Raw genomic sequence first — 21819 nt, 5'->3', positions numbered from 1 at the left:
GGGGGGGGGAGAGATTTCTCTCCATCACTTTCATTCCCCACAACTCCGATCCATACATCACAGTTGGTACAATCACTTTCTCATATAGAACTCTCGTTACATTCATGCCCAACCCTCTATTTTTACTACTCCCTTAACTGCCCCAACACTTTGCATCCTTCATTCCCTCTGACGTACATCTGCTTCCACTCCACCATTTGCTGCAACCACAGACCCCAAGTACTTAAACTGATCCACCTCCTCAAGTAACTCTCCATTCAACATGACATTCAACCTTGCACCACCTTCCCTTCTCGTACATCTCATAACCTTACTCTTACTCACATTAACTCTAAACTTCCTTCTCTCACACACCCTTCCAAATTCTGTCACTAGTTGGTCAAGCTTCTCTTCTGTGTCTGCTACCAGTACAGTATTCATCCACAAACAGCAACTGATTACCTCCCATTCATGATCATTTTCGTCTACCAGTTTTAATCCTCGTCCAAGCACTCGAGCATTCACCTCTCTCACCACTCCATCAACATACAAGTTAAACAACCACGGCGGACATCACCACATCCCTGTCTCAGCCCCACTCTCACCAGGAAACCAATCGCTCACTTCATTTCCTATTCTAACACATGCTTTACTACCTTTGTAGAAACTTTTTCACTGCTTGCAACAACCTTCCACCAACTCCCTATAACCTCATCACATTCCACATTGCTTCCCTATCAACTCTATCATATGCTCTCTCCAGATCCATAAACGCAACATATACCTCCTTACCTTTTGCTAAATATTTTCTCGCATATCTGCCTAACTGTAAAAATCTGATTCATACAACCCCTACCTCTTCTAAAACCACCCTGTACTTCCGAGATTGCATTCTCTGTTTTATCCTTAATCCTATTAATCAATTGCTTACCATACACTTTTCCAACTACACTCAACAAACTAATACCTCGAGAATTACAACACTCATGCACATCTCCCTTACCCTTATATAGTGGTACAATACACGCACAAACCCAATCTACTGGTACCATTGACAACACAAAACACATATTAAACAATCTCACCAACCATTCAAGTACAGTCACACCCCCCTTCCTTCAACATCTCGGCTTTCACACCATCCATACCAGATGCTTTTCCTATTCTCGTTTCATCTAGTGCTCTCTTCACTTCCTCTATTGTAATCTCTCTCTCATTCTCATCTCCCATCACTGGCACCTCAACACCTGGAACAGCAATTATATCTGCCTCCCTATTATCCTCAACATTCAGCAAACTTTCAAAATATTCCGCCCACCTTTTCCTTGCCTCCTCTCCTTTTAACAACCTTCCATTTCCATCTTTCTCTCTCTTCAATTCTTGCGCCGGCCCTTCCTTACTCTCTTCACTTCTTTCCAAAACAACTTCTTATTCTCTTCATATGACTGACCCAGTCCCTGAACCCCCCCTCAGGTCAGCTGCCCTCTTTGCCTTACGTACCTTGCGCTTTACTTCCACCTTTTCTCTCTATATTTTTCATACTTCTCTATACTATTACTCTGCAGCCATTCTTCAAAAGCCCTCTTTTTCTCTTCCACTTTTACCTTCACTCCTTCATTCCACCAATCACTGCCCTTCCTCATGCTGCCTCCAACAACCTTCTTGCCACAATACATCACTTGCAATCCCAACAAATTTTCTTTTGCTAACTTTCACTCCTCCTCTAAATTACCAGTTTCTCTTACTCTCACCTCGTCATATGCCATTTTCATACCTTTCCTGATATTTACTTTTTTACCCCCTGAGTTTATTAGCTCGTCAACCCTCACGTATCTCCCTTTTACATCCACCTACTCTATTCCCCCACTCTTTTGCTACAACTAATTTTCCTTCCACCAAAAAATTATCAGACATACCGTTAGCCATACCCCTTAACATGTGCACGTCTTTCAATCTTCCAAACATTCTTTTAGTTATCAACACATAATCCATTAATGCCCTTTCTACTACTCTTCCATTTGCCACTCTTACCCATGTATTACTTATTTTTATCTTCTTTCTTTTTTAAAAGCTAGCACTTATTACCATCTCTTGTTCAACACACATATCTACCAGTCTCTCACCACTCTCATTTTCACCTGGTCCGCCATACTTCCCAATGGACACCTTCTACCTCTCCAGCGCCCACTCTAGCATTTAAGTCACCCATGACAACTACATAATTCCTTCTACCCAGTCCCTTCTACACACTCTAGTTAATTCATTCCAGAACTCATTCCGCTCTTCTTCACTTTTCTCACTACCTGGCCCATACGCACTGACAAACGCCCAACATTCCCTACCCAACCTAACCCTTACCCATATTAACCTAGATGATATCTCCTTCCATTCCCCTACTTTACCTGTCATCCATTCACTCAGCAATAAAGCCCACACCCTCTCTCGCTCTTCCCCTTTCAATCCCAGACTACTCTACCAGACATTTCACCAAACATCACTTCACCCTTTCCTTTCATCTTTGTCTTCTAAACATACTTCCATCTCACATCTTTTACTCTCTATCGTACTACATCCACGCACATTCAAACACCCCAAAACTAGAGTGCGGGGAGCAGTCACTCTCCCCCCAGCTCCATCTCCTTGATAACGTCTCACAGGATTTTTTATACAGGAGAGGGGGTTCCCAGCCCCCCTCGTCCCGTTTATAGAAGCAAGAATTTAAAAAAATAAAAATTAGTAGATATCGTTAAATTTGTTTTCACAAATGAACAATTATAAGCATTTCATTGAATTGCACAAGTGAAAATGAGAGTGGTGAGAGACTGGTAGATATGTGTGTTGAGCAAGAGATGATGATAAGTTATAGCTTTTTCAAAAAGAAAGATAAAAATAAGTATACATGGGTACGAGTGGCAAATGGAAGAGTAGTAGAAAGGGCATTAATGGATTATGTGTTGATATACTAAAAGAATGTTTGGAAGATCGAAAGACGTGCACGTGTTTAGGGGTATGGCTAACGGTATGTCTGAAAAAATTAGTTTGTAGCAAAAGAATGGGGGAATAGAGTAGGTGGATGTATAAGAAAATTGCAGTGAACCCTCGCTACTTCGCGGTTCGACCATCGCGGATTCACCACTTCGCGGATTTTTTTCATAACCCATGTATATACATATATCGCGGATTTTTCCAGAAATATCGATAATACCGCGATGTGACCGATGGTGCGAGATTGGAGAAAGTAAGGAAAATTGAATCGTGATTGATTTTCAATATAAATGAAACTTTGAGGAGCAACAAAGATATCATTTGTTAGAGAGATAGAGAGAGGTAAGGAATGGGAGGTAGTGAAAAGTAGCCCACAGAGAGAGAGAGGAGAGAGAGAGAGAGAGGAGAGAGACGGGGGGGGGGTTTAAATGTAATAAACAAAAAAATTTGATAGGTTATAACACATTGGTGCTTATGTAATATCAACTGTATACTGTAGACGGTTTGAATAAGTTAAGAAATGGTATAAATGATACTTTGTTAGTGTATTCGTACACACTCAAGAGCGGCAGCTAGATGACAGCTGATCTAATCACAGCCAAAGTAAAAAAAAAAAGAAGTCAACAATACTCGATTTTTAAAACAAACCGAAATTTAAAAACAAAAGTACACGCTTTCTTAATGTGCAATTAACTATTTAAAGAGTTGCAATTTTCTAGAATAAAATGATATTCCCAAAAAATAGTGGTTTGCTGATGAAATCGGATGCCGTATTTTTAGCTATGATTGAAATGGATGTAAACTCGGTCTAATTATTTCGTTTCGTATTTAATTGACACTAAGAAAACTAATTTTAGTTTCTTCATCTAAATGTAAGTATTGTATAACACGAAGAGAGAGAGAGAGAGATGAGGAGAGAGAGAGAGAGAATGAATCAGCTGTTGTAATCAAATGGCGTGTTTTTGTTTCGTGAGAATTTCATCGCCACGACTTTAACAACAACATACTGAACTGAACTTTAACAGTATTATACAGGACTACTGTAATATGATAAAGTAAAATATTGTAATCTATTTTATATGAAATGGGGCTATTTTTTTTTTGTTTAAAATTTACATTTACGTATGTAAAACAAAAAATTCTCTCTCTCTCTCTCTCTCTCTCTCTCTCTCTCTCTCTCTCTCTCTCTCTCTCTCTCTCTCTCTCTCTCTCTCTCTCTCTCGTAGATTGTTTTCCTGCTTTGCTACGTATGAATGATTTTATATAGATACGGTAAATAATATTTGTAATAACATATTTTATTAAAGCTTTTACTGTAATATCATTATTTATCACTTTCATCAATGCGCGTTAAATTCCTTAGTTTGTTTACTGACCGTACTTTATGACGCCGTCGTTTCAGGCGGCGTCATAAAGAAAAACATTAGTAATAACCAAATCAACATACTGTACTGAATAATCAATATAATCGATGCAGAAACTAACCTATACACAGATTGTGTAAATGCGTTTGTTTCTTCATTATAATCAGAGATAAACGTAAAACAAAACATTGGTTGCCATTTTTTATCGTTCTTTTTGGTGTGTTTAGGAAACGCATGATATAAAGTCGCCCTTAATATTTGTGCCTGTTTTAGTTTAGGGTACGTTAGTACATGCATTAAGTGTTCTGTACATTAAAGGGTAGTTTGTTAACAGTACTACGTACAAGGGAAGGTTTTAAAAGTCTGAATATACATGTTAATTAAATAGATAAATATGGTGTCACTACTTCGCGGATTTTCACCTATCGCGGCCGGGTTCTGAACCTATCTACCGAGATAAACGAGGGTTCACTGTAACCCTTTTACCCCCGGGCTTTTTGGAAATTTTTCAACCCTTAACCCCCAAGGGGTTACTTTTTTCCCAGCACATTTGGTGTATATTTCTTTTAAATTGCTCTAACAGCCTTAATTTTTGTCATAGAGAGGTCAGGTTGGTCTCATTCCCTTGGAAAATGTCTGAATTTTCTCAAAAAATTATCAAAAATATGAAAAAAATAATTTTTATAGCATTTTTTTTGCAAGGACGTACCAGTACGTCCATGGGGGTAAAGGGATGGCTTTTGTGAAACGTACCAGTACGTCCTTTGGGGGTAAAAGGGGTTAACAACAAAAAAAAAAAACTTTATTACAAAAAGGAAAAAAAAAGGTTGACAAATGCTTCACCGACGGCGGCCAAACATTTCCCACTAGGAGGAAGACCACTCCCGACACTTGTTACACTTTTTACCACCGTTGACCTCTGCAGAAGGGACAAAGGGTGTGAGGATCGGTGTCCTTGGCAGACATGAAGGTACCGCAGGGCCGGCCTTCAAGTCCGGGCAGTTACGCATGATCCGCAGATGTCTATGCATTATAATTAATACTATTATTACTAGCCAAGCTACAAACCTAGTTGGAAAAGCAAGATGCTATAAGCCCAAGGGCTCCAACAGGGAAAAATAGCCCAGTGAGGAAAGGAAATAAGGTAATACACAAATGATGAGAAATTAACAATAAATAATTCTATAAACAGTAACGACAAAACAGATATGTCATATACAAACTATGAAAAGACTTATGTCAGCCTGTTCAACCTAAAAACATTTGAGGCAACTTTGAACTTTTGAAGTTCTACTGATTCAACTACCTGATTAGGAAGATCATTCCATAACTTGGCAACAGCTGGAATAAAACTTCTAGAATACAGTACAGTATTGAGCCTCATGATGGAGAAGGCCTGACTATTAGAATTAACTGCCTACCTAGTATTACAAACAGGATGGAATTGTCCAGGAAGATCTGAATGTAAAGGATGGTCAGAATTATGAAAAATCTTATGCAACATGCATAATGAACTAATTGAACAACGGTGCCAAAGATTAATATCTAGATAGGAATAGGAAATTTAATAGACCGAAAGTTTCTGTCCAACAAATTAAGATGAGAAGACAACAGCTGAAGACCAGACAGGAGAACAATACTCAAAACAAGGTAGAATGAAAAAATTAAAACAATTCTTCAGAATAGATTGATCACCGAAAATCTTAAAAGACACTCTAATAAGCCAATTTTATGTGCAATTGAAGAAGACACAGATCTAATGTGTTTCTCAAAAGTAAATTTGCTGTCGAGAATCACACCTAAAATTTTAAGTCATACAAAGTTAAAGAAATATCAATACCGAGATCCGGATGTTGAGGAGCCACTGTCCTTGACCTACTTACAATCATACTTTGAGTTTTGTTAGGATTCAACTTCATACCCCATAACTTGCACCATGCACTAATTTTAGCTAGATCTCTATTAAGGGATTCAGCAACCTCAGATCTACATTCAGGGGATGGAATTGATGCAGAGAGAGTAGCATCACCTGCATATGCAACAAGCTTGTTTTCTAGGCAAAACCACATGTCATGTGTATATAGAATGAAAAGCAATGGGCCAAGAACACGACTCTGTGAAACACCAGATATTACATTCCTATACTCACTATGGTGCCCATCAACAACTCTTTGAGATCTATTACTTAAAAATCAGTAATAATGCCAAGAAATGAACCACCCAATCCCAACTGTTTAAGTTTGAAAACAAGGGCCTCATGATTAACAGGGACAAAGGCAGCACTAGAATCAAGACCAATCATACGAACTTCCAGACCACAATATGACAAATTCGGAGATAATTTGTATTTTTCCTAACTATACAAACCTTAGCTATTCAATATGGGTTATTACTTTCGGCGTAGCTGAAATGATGAGCCATTAGAATTTTAACGAGGGTTTACTACCCCCCCCCACACACACACACCTGTGTGATAAGCTCACTTTGCTTAGAGGTAGGACTTCACGGGGGATAGGGCTGGCGGGCAAGTTTGATTAAATAGCTAAGGTTTGTATAGTTAGGAAAAATACAAATTATCTCCGAATTTATCATTTGTTCCGTAACTGAAATACAAACCAAGCTATTTAATATGGGTGCTCAACCCTTAGGAAGAGTGGAAAAGTCCCAGGCATACTGGCTCTTGGCTTTGCCCGGGGACTCATTAGCTGAGTGTGTCAGTACTCAACAATAAAGAGTCCCTGCACCTCGTTCGCAACTTGCTACGCAAGGGCTGCGGCCTACATAAGCTGTGTGTGAAGGATTATGTGTGACTCATCCTAGGAAGTTGACCTGAAGCTCTGGAAAACTTTAGGCTAAGACTTACCCAATACCACCTCATCAGGGTATGGGGACGTGACAGTATTAACTTAATACTAGGGACACAAGGAAGCAGGGTTTACCTGCAGTGGTTTGAGGTCAGCTATGCAGAGAACCCAGGATGCTGCTTTCTCCAAGGAAAGAGAGGATGAAGAAAAGAATAAGGGCCAGACAAATCTTTCCATTCATGCAGACTAAGACCGGGTAACAGTGCCCTCAACCCTCTTCTACCTGTCCATTAAGGAGCCTAAGGTTAGATCAGCTGTTGTGCAGCCACCACAGGGCCGATAGAGAAGGTATCAAGGCTCCTGTGTGTCACGTCTTGCAGGTAGTGGGCTGTGAAGGTCGTCTGACGCTTCCACACCCCTGCTTGTAGAACCTGCATCACTGAGAAGTTCTTCTTGAAGGTCAGAGACGTAGCTACAACCCTGACATCATGCGCTCTAAGGCGACATGACGGAGGAGGGTCAGGATTCAGGGACAGATGGATCACCCTACGAATCTATGCGGAGATGGTATTCTTGGTGACTCTCCTCTTTGTTCTCCCAGTGCTCACAAACAAAGCTTGCACTTGGGGATGAATGTAGCCGTTCTTTGATATATAACCTCAGACTCCTTACTGGACACAGTAGGAGATGGTCTGGGTCATCTGTTACAGAGTGAAGACTCGAAATCCAGAAAGAGCCGAATCGAGGATCCGGCACTCCCGGATTCTGTGTCTTAGCCACAAACTCAGAGACGAATCTGAACGTTACTTCCCCTCATCCCCTTGCATGGGCGATGTCATACGAGAGACCATGAAGTTCACCGACTCACTTGGCCGAGGCCAAAGCTAGTACGAACACCGCCTTCCAAGTTAGCCTGGCGAAATGGATCATAGAGGCCTGAGAATTCGAACCATGTTCCCTGGAGGAGGTTTCACTTCCAACTGAGGGCAGGTAAGATCGTATCTTCGTATGAGTAGGGAAAGTACCAAGAGAGGAAGAAAAGTACGCTCTTGGGGCCTGAAGGGTAGACTTAAGGCTGAGCGATAGCCTTTCATTGCCGAGACTGAAAGGCGCATTCTTCCCGCAAATAAACAAAGAACTCCCCTCTTACTGGAATAGTGGTATCGAGTGGAGAGATACCCCTTCACGATTCCAACCACAGAAAACTCGCCACTTTGCCTGGTAGGCCCCTGCGGATGACCTGCGCAGGTGTCCAGACATCCCGTTCGCAACTTGTTGCGACAATCCTCTCTTAGTGAGGAGATGCTGGATAGTCTCCAGGAGTGAAGTCCAAGCGAAGCTACGGCTTTGTGAAAGATGTTGGCGTGTGGATGTTTAAGTAGCTTGTGCCGCAGAGGGAGTTCTCCCGGAAGTTCCGTTAGGAGTTGCGGAAGGTCCGGAAACCATTCCGCTTGATGCCATAGCGTAGCTATAAAGGGTCATCGAGCGATTGGCCGATATTCTGGTCTTGTTGAGCACGCTCCTCATCAGACAGAACGGGGGAAAAGCGCACACGTCGGTGCTGTCCCACCGTTGTTGGAAGGCATCTTGCCAGAGTGCTTTGGGATCTGGGACTGGGGGCAATACAGCGGGAGCTTGAAGTTCAGCGCTGTAGCGAGCCGATCCACAGTCGGGTAACCCCACAAAGTCAGGACTTTGTTGGCCACTGGATGATCCAAGGACCACTCGGTACTCATTATCTGAGATGCTCTGCTCCGACAGACGGTGAGCACATTCCCTTTGTCTGGAATGAAGCGAGCCGATAGAGGCATCGAGTGGACTTTGGTCCATCTCAGTACCTCTACTGGGAGATGGGATAGCTGCTTTAAAAAGGTACCTCCTTGCTTGTTGATGTAAGCCACTACTGTGGTGTTGTCGCTCATCACACCACAGAGTGATCCGCTAGGTCTTTGATGGCACTGTTGAAGGGCCATGAAGAACAGCCTTCATCTCTAGCAGATTTATATGGAGGCACTATTCTGATTCTGACCACAGGCCAGAGGTCCTGTGTTACAGAACGTCTCGGTTGCCCCTTCTAGGATTCTTCCCTCCCTTGGGGAACTTTTTACCTTTCTTGTCCTTGACCGGAAAGGGCATAGATCCCACTGTCTCAGCTGCCATTGATTTGGTAGGACATGACTGCTGAGGTGCTAGTTTATAGGGCTTGAATGTCAAAGCCCTATATAGGAAGGAGTCTCAGTGACTTCCTACGCCTCTCAGCCGCCTGCTTCACGTCCTTAGGCTCAAACAGGTTCGTTCCCATAACAAAGAATGTCTGAGCCTGAAGATTTGGTGCTAGTGGACTCCGGTATTTCTTTGGAGTCCTTGACTCTCTCCCAGGAGGGATGCAGGACTCCAACAACGACGGAGGCAGGCTCTTCTCTTTCTTTATTCGAGAAAACATATCGCGCAAGGTGGGGTTTCCCTCAATGGTGTAATTGGGGAACGTCTCACCTCCCAGGACTCTCCTGAGGGCGGCAAAACTTTGTCCGAAGGGGAAGGAGAAAAGTCTGAGGGGGGAGAGTACCTGCCTCGAAGACTTACAAGGGGACAGCTACGTCCTCGGAGAAGTTACCTCGTCCGAAATCCTCTTTTCCTCCTCAGGGGGGAGGAGTTGCAGCCAAGGATTTGTGGCTCCATTCAGAGAGAAAAGCATGAAAGCCTGTGCTACCACTCTGATTAGAGTCCCAAACCATGCTTCCGGCCGACGATTGCGCTGTCAGACACTCCCTCTGGAGGGGATGTCACCTGTAAAAAGATAAGGACGGCATGTCCCTGGACCTTTCTGGAACCTTCCCCCCTTCCGGCAAGCACACTGTTCTGTGCCTGGGGGGGGGGGAGAAAAGTGGCAATGGCGACCTTACAGCGTGTTGTCCGGCAGCTTCCCGCGGGGGAGGGTATTGGCAATTGCGCTAGGGAGAGCGCTCGCGCGATGGGAAATACCCGAGGGGTCGCGCGCGAGACTGTTGAAATGCCGCGCGAGTGCGACTTCATAGGGTGCGCAGGAATTAGATTGACGAGAAGGATCAGAATGAAGAGCCCGTGCGGACCAGAATGTTGGCAGTTAGCGCAAGCGGGCGCGGCCGAGACTTCATAGGGTGCGCAGGAATCAGATTGACGAGCAGGATCAGAATGAAGAGCTTGTGCGACCAGAATGTTGGCACGCGTGAGCGCGCAGAAGAGATCGCCGGCGCTTGCGCACGCAACAAGATCGTCGGTGCTTGCGTGCGCAAGAAGATCATCGGCGCTTGAAGGTCATCGGTGGTCGCGCGTGCAAGAAGATCGTCGGTGGTTGCGCGTGCAAGGAGATTGTCGGCGCTTGTGAGCATAAGAAGATCGTCGGCGCTTGCTCACAGGAAACCATCGGTGCCTGCGCGCGGACGATCGTCAGCGCTTACGCGCGTATGAAGATCGTCAGCGCTTACGCGCGTATGAAGATCGTCAGCGCTTACGCGCGTATGAAGATCGTCAGCGCTTACGCGCGTATGAAGATCGTCAGCGCTAGCACACGAGAGAAGATCGTCAGCGCTAGCACACGAGAGAAGATCGTCGGCGCTTGTGCGCATAAGAAGATTGTTGGCGCTAGCACACGTTGTGTGCTAGGTTGAAGGATCAGCTGGATGTGTCCTTAAAGGGAGGGCATCCCCTGAAGAGGACTAGGCAGGTCTGCTTCAGAGTCCAGAGCCGACGATCCACACTGGAAATATTGCTTGATACTCCGAGGAGTGGTCTCTATGAGAGACCTCTCCCGCAAACAGGAGAGGTGCTCTTCGTAGAAGAGACTTAGAGACACTGCAGGCTGAACCACTGATGAGCGCCTGTGCGCTATCTCAGTAACTCCAACTATGTGCGCCAATGCGCAGGGAACGTTGGCGAGCAGTGCCTGGAACAGGGTGTCTCTGGATAGCAGTCTCAGGAACATCAGGACCAGCAGGCGAGCACTTGCGCGCAGGAGAACATTGGCGCACAGGGGATACCTGGCATTTAAGGGGCTTACTCACAATGTGAGAAAGCCCCTCTGCCCCAAAGGGAACTGTGTCCGTTGGATAACGGGGGGCGTGGGCGCCCACAGCGTGTCAGCAGTCAGGAACGGAGACGGCAGGTCAGCAGAGATGGCAGGTCAGCAGGTCTGGAGAACGAGATCCCGAAGGATCAGAGTGACTAAGGGCACGATAGATTAAAGGCCTAAGGTAGCCTGAGTTGCGAGACCCCGAAGGGTCAGCGCAACGAGAAACCGAAGTTTCCCTGTCACTAAACACCGAAGTGTTGGAGTGACAAAAGTTACGAGAGCCCAAGGGTTCTGCGTAACTAATGTTACGAGACCCAGAAGGGTCAGCGTAACGGGAAACCGAAGTTTCCTAGTCACTAAACACCGAAGTGTTAGTGACTAAAGTTACGAGAGCCCAAGGGATCAACGTAACTAAAGTTACGAGAGCCCAAGCGATCAACGTAACTAAAGTTACGAGACCCCGAGAATCAGCGTAACGAGAAACCAAGTTTCCCTGTCACTAAACACCGAAGTGATAGTGACTGAACAGCAAGCTGGTCTAAACAGGAACAGTCCTCCGAAGAGGAGTCTCTATGAGTGGCCTCTCTCGCGAACAAGAGAGGTGAACACTTCATAGAAGAGACTTGACGACACTGGTGATGTCCCTAAGGGCTGTAGGGTCAGCAAGCTGACCTATAAGGAGCAATCCTCCAAAGAGGAGCCCTTATGTGTGGCCTCCCTGGCGAACGAGAGAGGTCAAGACTAATCCTGCAGCTGCTCAGCCCCTTCAGCATAGCTACAGAAGAGACCGCTCAGCCCCAAGAACATAGTCACAGGAAGTTCCATGGACCAGCCTTGCAACCGCTCAGCCCCTTGAGCATGGTTACAAAAGCGGTAGCTCAGCACCAAGAGCAACTGCCTAAAGACCAGGCAAATTAAGGTATGAGAAGTTCCCCCTCTGCAGGGGGAAGATCTCACACCTGGGAAGGGAACCTCCCTCGAAAGGAAAGTTACCTTCCCCTGGAGGCGAACCTCCTTATCGTTCTAAGATGAACTGAAGAGGTGACAGTTGTCACGGGAGAACTTATAAGAGAAGGGATAACGACCCTGACGATGTCCTAGAGAGACGGCAGCGACAGCAGACTCCCCAGGCATAAACAGGACAGCTCTGCTTCGTTGGCACACTTCAGTCAAACGAAGAAAAACTGCATAGTCAACTGCGGAAATAAAGTTAAAATAATTATTTAACAGAAATTTGCCGGGAGGAACTCCGAAGAGTAACCTCGAGGGAATAGCAAAACATAAGAATTAAAAATCAAGTATGCGCCCTCCTCCCACAATGACATTCACAGGAGAAGGGGGAGGGCGGAGAACTTTAACGAAAAACAGAATTATAACAATTATAATCATGTAACTGATTTTTGAATGTTCACAAATAGTAAGAACCACTGACCCCTGAAGGGAAGTGTTCCCCAGAGGCTGAAAAGTTAAAAATACAATTAGATTTCATTAAAAATAATTGAGGCAAATAAAACGGAAAGCAACTCAGCCTGCAACGGGAAAGAAGTTTTCTTAATAGTACGTAGTAGTAGTAAAAGGGGGAACGACCTCGAATAGAGAGAGAGAACGTAGTCAAACTAAACTCCCACATTCCCTTCGCTGAGAATCCAAGTTCCCCGTAGGAAAGGAGGAACAGCGAAGATAAAAGATGAAGAAGTCCAGCGATAACAATTCCCCACGGTGAACGAATTAACGGAAAGCCGAAGGAAACGACCGAAGGACCAAGAGAGGCCGCGCCCCATGACGCGAAACCGTGGTGGCCTACCACTACCGGTGTCGTTGTCGTACACTACCACATAGCACAAACACAGAAAAGAAACCTTACTACATTTCTATACACCAAAATATATACATAAACATAAAGAATGTTTATGTATATATATATACAAGTATAAGAAAAAGTAAGTAAAAAAGACAAAATACATTATAGGCTGTCAAAAAGCGAGGGTGAAAGCGGACATGTCCGCTCACCACCCGAGCCAAAGTAAAAGTGAGCTCATCACACAGGTGTGTGAGGGGGGGGTAGCAAGTTACCCCTCCCTACCCCCCACTAACTAGCAATGGGGGTAGTAAACCCTCGTTAAAATTACAATGGCTCGTCATTTCAGCTACGCGAAAGTAATAACCCATATTAAATAGCGTGGTTTGTATTTCAGTCACGGAACAACTAGGGATTTCTGTACAGCAATGGAGATTTTAAGAAGGGTATCCTTTAGAAAACCAAATTGCAAACTAGGGAATAGATCATTACCTTCAGCAAACCTATTAAGATGTTTTGCCAGAAGAGGTTCAAAAACTTTAGATAATATGGGAGTTATGGAAATTGGGCAGTAATCTGTTGGACTTGAGCTACCACAAACACATTTAAATAGAGGAGTAACATAACCAATTCTCCATCACATGCTAAAAGCTCCTCTTCTTGCCAACTTGCGCAAAATAACAGATAACTTTGAACCTAAGAAATCTTCAGTCTTTATAAAAAAAAAAAAAAAGGAAAAACACCATTTGGGTCAACACCTCCATAAGCATCAAAGTCCAACAACAGAGCTTTATAATTTCACAAGATCGTAAAGCTAAACTAGTTAGTTTAGCCTCAGGAAAACAGGAATGAGGAAGTTCAAGTTTTTCATTACTCTGTTTACTGTCAAAAACATCAGTCAAAAGGGTTGCCTTTTCCTTTGCACAGTGAGAGACTGAGCCATATGGTTTAAGTAAAGGAGGAACTGTTGCATCTACACCAGAGTGCCGATTTAAAAGTAGACCATTATGTATGTTCCTGAGTTGTATCAGAAAACAAAAAAAGCATTAGTCCATCCATATACCAAGGCACTTCCCCCAAATTTTTATTTTTTTTTGGGGGGGGGGCAGCCGCCATCAAACAAATTAAAAAAAGGGAACCTTTCCTCTCTACGCTCCTCCCAGCCTGACGAGGGACTCAACCGAGTTTGGCTAGTACTACTAGGGTGCCACACCTTACCCTCTCCCGTTATCCACCACAGATGAAGAGCAGCAACGGCCATTCACCATGCGAGCCAAAAGCAAAATGGGCTCATTCACAGGTGTGTGAGTGGGAGGGGTACCTAACTACCCCATACCCCTCCTGCTAGTTCCCCTCCCGCTAACTAGCAGGATGGGTAGTTAACCCTCGCTAAATGTTAACAGCTCTTCCCTAATAAATAGCGTAGGATTGTATTTCAGTTAGGAAACAAATGTGTAACATTATATCCTGCATATAAGGAAATAAAATCTATTCTGCAATACGATAATAAATGCTATCGGGTCCTATCTTATATAGCCTTTGTGAGAAGACGGGTTAAATACAACATAGAAAAAAAGGAGCCCAGAACTTGAATGACATATCATTTGCTGAGTAGATGGGGCTCATAATTAATATAGAAATTAAAGCTAAACCTACCAAATCCTGAAAATGTTCCAATACAGAATTCATGAGGAAGAAACATCAAATACCACTGAACCCGAGTTATCCCTCTAATATATCCAGTAAGAATACATATGATTACATACCTTAAGAGCCTCTCTGTATTCCTCATCTGAGTCTATTGGTAACTGAGGAGAAAAAAATAGTCTTCTTAAAATTTAGCAAGATGTCAACTACTGTGCAATGCATACCCAGTAAAAATAAGACAAAATATAGCAAAAGAAACAAACTGTCAAAATAACAAATTATGGGATAGTACCTTATCTCCTTCCTCATCACTGTATTTGACACAAATATTTTCTTGTTGGTTAACACTCAGCAGATTCTGAAACTAAAAAGAAATATATAAATAAGATTTACAGGTCTTCATCTTTATTTCAGCAATATAAAATGACTTTCAGGGCCCCTTAAACTTTTGAACATATGAACAGTACTGTATGTTTACCTTGCCATTATCCTGATTAAACACTTACCGTATATACACGTGTAACAGCCGATCTCTCGTATTGTGCGACCCCCAATTTTCATCCATAAAATATGATTTTATTATAAATCTTGTGTATCATGCAAGTTACTTTTTGAGAAACTAAATTTCAACAAACATTTTTACTCTGTTTCTTTATTCCATCTTCTACTTCAATGGGATAGAAAATTAAAATATATGGTTAAAATTATCTTTAGTAACGTTATATTCATTGTGTAAACGCACACAGCCACAATAACAACCAAAAAAAAAAAAGTTGTTTTGTTATGAACATTCGAATCAGATAGCAGCTGTTTTGTTTCCATATAGATATTATACGATAGTAAACAAAGTAGCATAAGTCTGACATTTTTACATTATACCACTATTCACTATAAAGAAAAGATCAAGAAAATATACTGCCAAATATAAACTAACATGCTGTAAATGAAAGGAAGAAACAAACAATATTCATAGCCCCTAATCTGTTTGGAATCGGAGCAAGCTGCATCCGAAACTGGAGTTAACAAAAGAAAAATTTAGTGGAACCTATGAATTTACAAATCGGGTAAATAAATGTAAAGGCCAAATTTCAAAGATAAATTTACAGTATCTGAAAATGGAGAATATAGTTTTGTTAAAACACAATATAAATAGTATGTTAAGATTTATAATCAAGCACCACAGCGCTAGAAAAAAAATGGAGTTTTTATGATAAAACAAAGTTTTATGAATACTTACCTGGCAGTTATATATACATAGCTAATTATCTCTATTTCGGCAGAATTTTTCTAAAACTAGGCAACCGCCTTGTGGTGGTTGGGTGGTAACACCCGTTAAAGGGTGGTAGGAGGAATCATTCCCGTTTTCTGTTCTTCAGTTCATCTATGCCCGACCTGTCTCCTGAGGGGAGGTGGGTGGGCCTTCGAATGTATATATAACTGCCAGGTAAGTATTCATAAAACTTTGTTTTATCATAAAAACTCTATTTTTATGAATAGAACTTACCTGGCAGTTATATATACATTCGAAGGGAAAACAACCAAAAAAGTTGTAGGATAAATAAACACCTTGATTCCTTACCTGCTAAGGTAGCTGACTTCAAAGGTTCCTGCCTCTTGAGTCGCTTTCCCTTAGGAGTGTCAGCCAGGATGTGACCTGCAGTGCTGAAAACACTCAATCGAGTCTGTCAACGGGGTGAGACCAACAATCTGACTAGACTTCAGGACTACCTATTGCCCAAAATAAAAAACAGCAACTTTACCAAACCAACCACCTAACATTTGCAAAGTAGATAAAAATTATCTAACTAGACTGAGGTGACTGTACACAAGTCGAAGTCCTCAGACAACCAATAAAAATACACCAACCTATGCACAAGTAATCAAAACTAAGGTTGAGGGGAGGTAGTAACTCCTTTGCCTAATACAGAAGCCGTAGCTACGTATGGTTCCAAGGTATAACATTTCTCATAATCCACCCTCACCTCTCTGAGGTAATGAGAGGCGAACACAGAGTTGCTCCTCCAGAATGTCGCATCCATAATTTGACGGAGCGACATGTTCTTGCGGTAAGCAAGCGAGGTCGCAATGGCCCTCACTTCGTGAGCTTGCACTTTTAAACGTCCGAAGTGTTCCTCCTCACACAAGAGATGCGCTTCTCTTATCACTTCCCTCAGGAAAAAGGACAAAGCGTTCTTGGAAAGGGGCTTTTGAGGATCTTTCACAGAACACCACAGGGAGCTAGAAGAGCCTCTCACACTTTTCGTGCGAGACAAGTAGGTCTTGAGGGCTCGTACTGGACAGAGCAGCCTCTCTTGCTCTTGACCCACTAGGTTGGTCAAGTTAGGAACCTCAAAGGTCCTCGGCCAGGGCTTAGAAGGGTTCTCGTTCTTAGCGAGAAAGTCTAATCTCAAGGCACAAACTGCCCCATTCAGATTGAAGCCTACCTGTTTTTCAATTGCATGGACTTCACTAACTCTTTTAGCTGTTGCTAAGGCCAAAAGAAAGAGGGTCTTCTTGGTAACCTCCCTAAGGGGAGCCTGTGAGATGGGCTCAAATCTCTTGGTGCACAGAAATTTAAGAACCACATCAAGGTTCCAAGAAGGGGGCTTTAACTGGGTCTGCTTGGTCGTCTCAAAAGACTTCAAGAGGTCATGTAAGTCCTTATCGCGAGACAAGTCCAAGCCTCTATGCCGACAGACGGAAGAGAGCATACTTTTGTACCCTTTGATAGTGGACACAGCTAGCTTAGCGTCCTGTCTGAGGTACAACAAGAAATCCGCAATCTGGCTCACAGAGGTAGTGGATGAGGAAATCTTGTGCTTCCTACACCAAGCCCTTAAAGTCTCCCACTTGGACTGGTAGACCCTCTGCGAAGAGACCCTCCTCGCTCTGGCGATAGCTTTCGCAGCTTGCGCTGAAAAGCCTCTCGATCTGACGAGCTTCTCGATAGTCTGAAGGCAGTCAGATTGAGAGCGAGGGGGTTTTGATGATATCTCTCGAAGTGGGGTTGTCTGAGCAGATTTGGACTTGCAGGGAGGCTTCTTGGAAAGTCCATCAACAAGTCCACCACCTCCGTGAACCATTCCCTCATCGGCCAGAACGGAGCTATCAGGATCATCCGTCCCGAATCGAGGAGGGCGAATTTCCTGACTACCAGATTGATGATCTTGAACGGGGGGAAAAGCATAAGTGTCCATCCCCGTCCAATCCATCAAAAAGGCGTCTACTGCTATTGCCTCTCTGTCCGGAACTAGGGAGCAATAGATGGGGATCCTCTTGGATAAGTTGGAGGCGAAAAGATCGATGAGGGGTCTCCCCCACAGCCTCCAGAGACTCTGACAGACCTGTTGGTTGAGGATCCATTCTGTGGGAAGGACCTGCCCTTTCCTGCTGAGCATGTCCGCCCTCACATTCTTCTGTCCCTGAACAAACCTCGTCAGCAGGTTTATCCTGTTCTCCTTCGCCCAAAGAAGGAGCTCTCTTGCTGTCTCGAACAGAGACAGAGAGTGAGTCCCTCCTTGCTTCCTGATGTAAGCAAGAGCTGTGGTGTTGTCTGAGTTGACCTCCACAATCTTCCCAGACACCAAGTCCTTGAAGGCCTTTAGCCCCAGAAAAATGGCCATCAGCTCCTTGTTGTTGATGTGCCATCCCAGCTGAATTCGTTCCCAATAGCCTGAGACCTCCTTGCTTCCTAGAGTTGCCCCCCAGCCTGACTCTGATGCGTCTGAAAACAACACTAGGTCTGGGTTCTTCTTGTGTAAGGAGATCCCTTCCCCTAACAAGGTTGGGTCCAGCCACCACTTCAGAAGAGTCTTGACTTCTATTGGAATGGGGAAGGAAAAGGAGTCTTCCTGCATCTTTCTGTTCCACGTCTTCGAAAGAAAGTGCTGAAGAGGCCTTAGGTGGAGTCTCCCCAGAGAGACAAACTGTTCGAGGGAGGATAGAGTCCCCAGCAAACTCATCCACTCCTTCGCTGTGCATCTCTTCTTGTCCAGGAAAGTTCTGACTTTTACGAGACACTTGGTCTGTCTTTCCTGAGAGGGAGAAGCCCGAAAAAGAACTGAATTCAGAACTATCCCCAAATAGAGAATAGTCTGATTCGGTCTGATCTGAGACTTCTCCCTGTTGAAGACCAGGCCTAGATCTTGAGCCATCATAAAAGTCTTCCGTAAATCCTCCAGACATTTCTCCCTCGATCGTGAACGAATCAGCCAATCGTCCAGATAGAAGGATATCCTTATCCCCTCCTGATGCAGCCAACCTGACACATTCGCCATTACCCTGGTGAAGACTTGAGGAGCCGTGCTGAGACCAAAGCAAAGAGCTCTTAATTGGAAGCACTTGCCCTGCATTACAAATCTCAGGTACTTCCTCGAAGTCGGATGGATGGGGACATGGAAATATGCGTCCTGCAAGTCGAGGGACACCATCCAGTCCCCTAGACGTACTGACGCCAGCACCGACTGAGTCGTCTCCATGGAGAACTTTGTCTTCTCCACAAATACGTTGAGAGCGCTGACATCCAGGATGGGTCTCCATCCGCCCGAGTTCTTGGGGACCAGAAACAGGCGATTGTAAAAGCCTGGGGAGGATAGATCTCGAACCGGTTCTATCGCCCCCTTGTCTAGCATTTGGTTGACAAGGTCTACTAGGGCCTTCTGTTTCCCCGGATCTGAGTACCGGGCTACTAAGGCCAGCGGAGCATCTGCGAGAGGAGGTTTTTTCAGAAAGGGGATCTTGTATCCTTCCTTGATGACTGAGAGGGACCAGGTGTCCGCCCCTCTCCTCTTCCAAGACTGCCAAAAACCTGACAGTCTTGCGCCTACTGTCTGGAGGAGACGAACTTCATTTTCTGGAGCGAGGTCTGAAAGAACCCCTGGTAGATCTTGGTCCTGATTCTTGCCTTCTCCCTCTAAAATCTGGTCTTGAAGAAGTAGTCCTGCCCCGAAAGGGCTGCTGGAATCTCCTTTCCTCCCGTTTCGAAGGAGGAGGGGCTGCCAAGGGCTTACGAGCAGAACGAGATAAAAGGTCTTGGGTGGCTTTTTGGGCCAGCGAAAGCGTAATGTCATTAACCAGGGACTCGGGAAAAAGATGTTGAGAGAGGGGGGCGTAAAGAAGCTCAGACTTTTGTGCATTGGTAAAAGACCTAGAAGCAAAAGAGCAAAGCAGAGCTCTCTTCTTTAGGACCCCAGCTGAGAACAGAGCAGCCAACTCATTCGCCCCATCTCTGAGGGCCTTATCCATACAGGACATAATACTGGTAAGGTCCCTAGATCCTTCCATCTGTTCAGTTTTCCTTGCGAGAGTCCCAAGCGACCAGTCTAGGAAACTAAAAACCTCAAAGGCTCTAAAAATACCTTTGACGAGATGATCCAGCTCCGACATCGACCACATGACCTTGGCTGAGTTGAGAGCATGCCTTCTAGCAGAGTCCACTAAACCAGAGAAGTCACCCTTGGAGGAGGAAGGCACTCCCAGACCCAAAGGTTCTCCAGTTGCATACCACATACCCGCTCTTGAAGCAAGACGAGCTGGTGGAAACGAGAAGGAAGTCTTAACTGTTTGTCTCCGCTCCATCATCCAGTCATCAATCTTCGTGAGAGCCTTCTTTGCGGAGATAGACAGCTTCATCTTGATGAAGGCCGACTGTTTCTTGGCCTTCTTTCTGTTAAATTGGGACTGAGGAGATTGAGGGGCAGCAGGTTGGAATTCCTCTCCAAAAAGTTCAAGAAGGGAGCGAGAGAGAACTTTGTAATCTCCCACAGCGTCGGCAGGATTATCATCGTCATCAGAAACATCCTCGAGGTCCTGATCCACATCTGCAATATCCTTCGAAAGAGAAGAAGGAACACTAGAACCCGACAAGGGCAAATCAAAGGCATCATCCTGCAAAAGACGGGTTGCATCCTGGAGTCCAGCGCTAGAAGAATCCTTGGGACGAGAGGCAGTATCGTCCCGAAGAGGCAGGGTGGTATCGCCCTGGGACCGAGAACGAGAGGCAGAGTCGTTCTGACGTCGAGAGCGAGAGGCGGTATCGTCGTGGCGGCGAGAATGAGAGGCGGTATCGTCGTGGCGTCGTGAACGAGAGGCGGTATCGTCGTGACGTCGAGAACTAGGGTCGGTATCGTCGTGGCGTTGTGAACGAGAGGAGGTATCGTCATGGCGAGGCGAACGAGAGGAGGTATCGTCGTGGCGAAGCGAACGAGAGGAGGTATCGTGCTGGTAACGTGAACGGGAGGCGGTATCGTCTTGGCATCGAGAACGAGAAGCAGCATCGTTCGATAAGGTATCGTCCCGGTATCGAGAACGAGAAAACGTATCGCCCTGGTATCGCGAAGAAGTATCGCCTGGCGAAAGCACACATTCCTCATCCTGGCGTAGAGAGGGAGAAGTTTTCTTTAAAGAAGAACTCCGTTCTCTCTTAGAAGCAGACTTTTTAATCGGCAACGAGTCGTCTTTACGTCTGTCAGACTGGGCGTGAGGGCGGCTAAAGGCTTGTACTAAAGTCAAAAGTTGTTCCTGCATGACAGACATAAAGGATTTAGCAACATCAACTGGGTATTGCGGCCCCGAAGGGGGGGGCTGACGAATAACACTCGTAGAAAGGGGAGGATCTTCGGCAGCAGGCTTCGCCCTTTTCACAGGCACGGAGTCGAAATCATCCTCCGACGGACAAGGTTCATAACTGCTAGAACCGGGAGAGAAAGAACGAGACCGTTCGTCGCGGTTCCATCTCCTCTTAGTAGGTCTTGAAGCTTCAAACTTCCATTTACGTCTGGACGAATTCGGAGAAGAAAACATCACATCCGACACGTCTTTCCCGTAACGGTCAAGAGCAGCCTGGGAATTGACAACAGGACTGTCTGAGGCGACGGCTGACCGAGGGTACGTACCTCTCACCCCCTTTCGGTCATCGACGTACCTTCTCCCTTGGTCCTGGGAGCTTGGTAGAGGTCTAGGGGTATGACAGATTCGGTCAGTCGCCACCTCCACTGCACTAACACAAGCACTTTCACTTTCCTTACCTTTAAACGCCTCCAGTTGTTCTTTAATGGCCTTCAACTCGGCCGCCAGGCTAGCGTACCGAGGGTCATCCGTAGATACGGAACCTGTAGGAGGTGCAGGAGTTACTACCTCAAGGGAAGGATCAACTTCCAAAGAGGAATCAATAATAGGATCAATAGATAAATCTAC

General features: G+C 44.8%; 1 protein-coding gene across 4 annotated transcripts in view; it reads right to left on the bottom strand.

The window, feature by feature from the left end:
- Positions 1-21819, bottom strand: part of LOC137641326 (next to BRCA1 gene 1 protein-like) — a 337633-nt gene that overhangs the window by 270868 nt on the left and 44946 nt on the right. For all 4 annotated transcript variants that reach the window (XM_068373763.1, XM_068373760.1, XM_068373761.1 and 1 more), the window contains exons 2-3: positions 14918-14989; positions 14745-14786 (exon numbers count right to left, since the gene is read on the bottom strand). In XM_068373763.1, the coding sequence (XP_068229864.1) occupies positions 14745-14786; positions 14918-14989 (114 nt within the window). The remainder of the gene's footprint in view (positions 1-14744; positions 14787-14917; positions 14990-21819) is intronic.

Source organism: Palaemon carinicauda, chromosome 5, assembly GCF_036898095.1.
Source record: "Palaemon carinicauda isolate YSFRI2023 chromosome 5, ASM3689809v2, whole genome shotgun sequence".
Taxonomy (NCBI): Eukaryota; Metazoa; Arthropoda; class Malacostraca; order Decapoda; family Palaemonidae; genus Palaemon; species Palaemon carinicauda.
The sequence above is the reverse complement of the archived record's forward strand: the minus strand, read 5'-3'. Positions and strand labels throughout refer to the sequence as shown.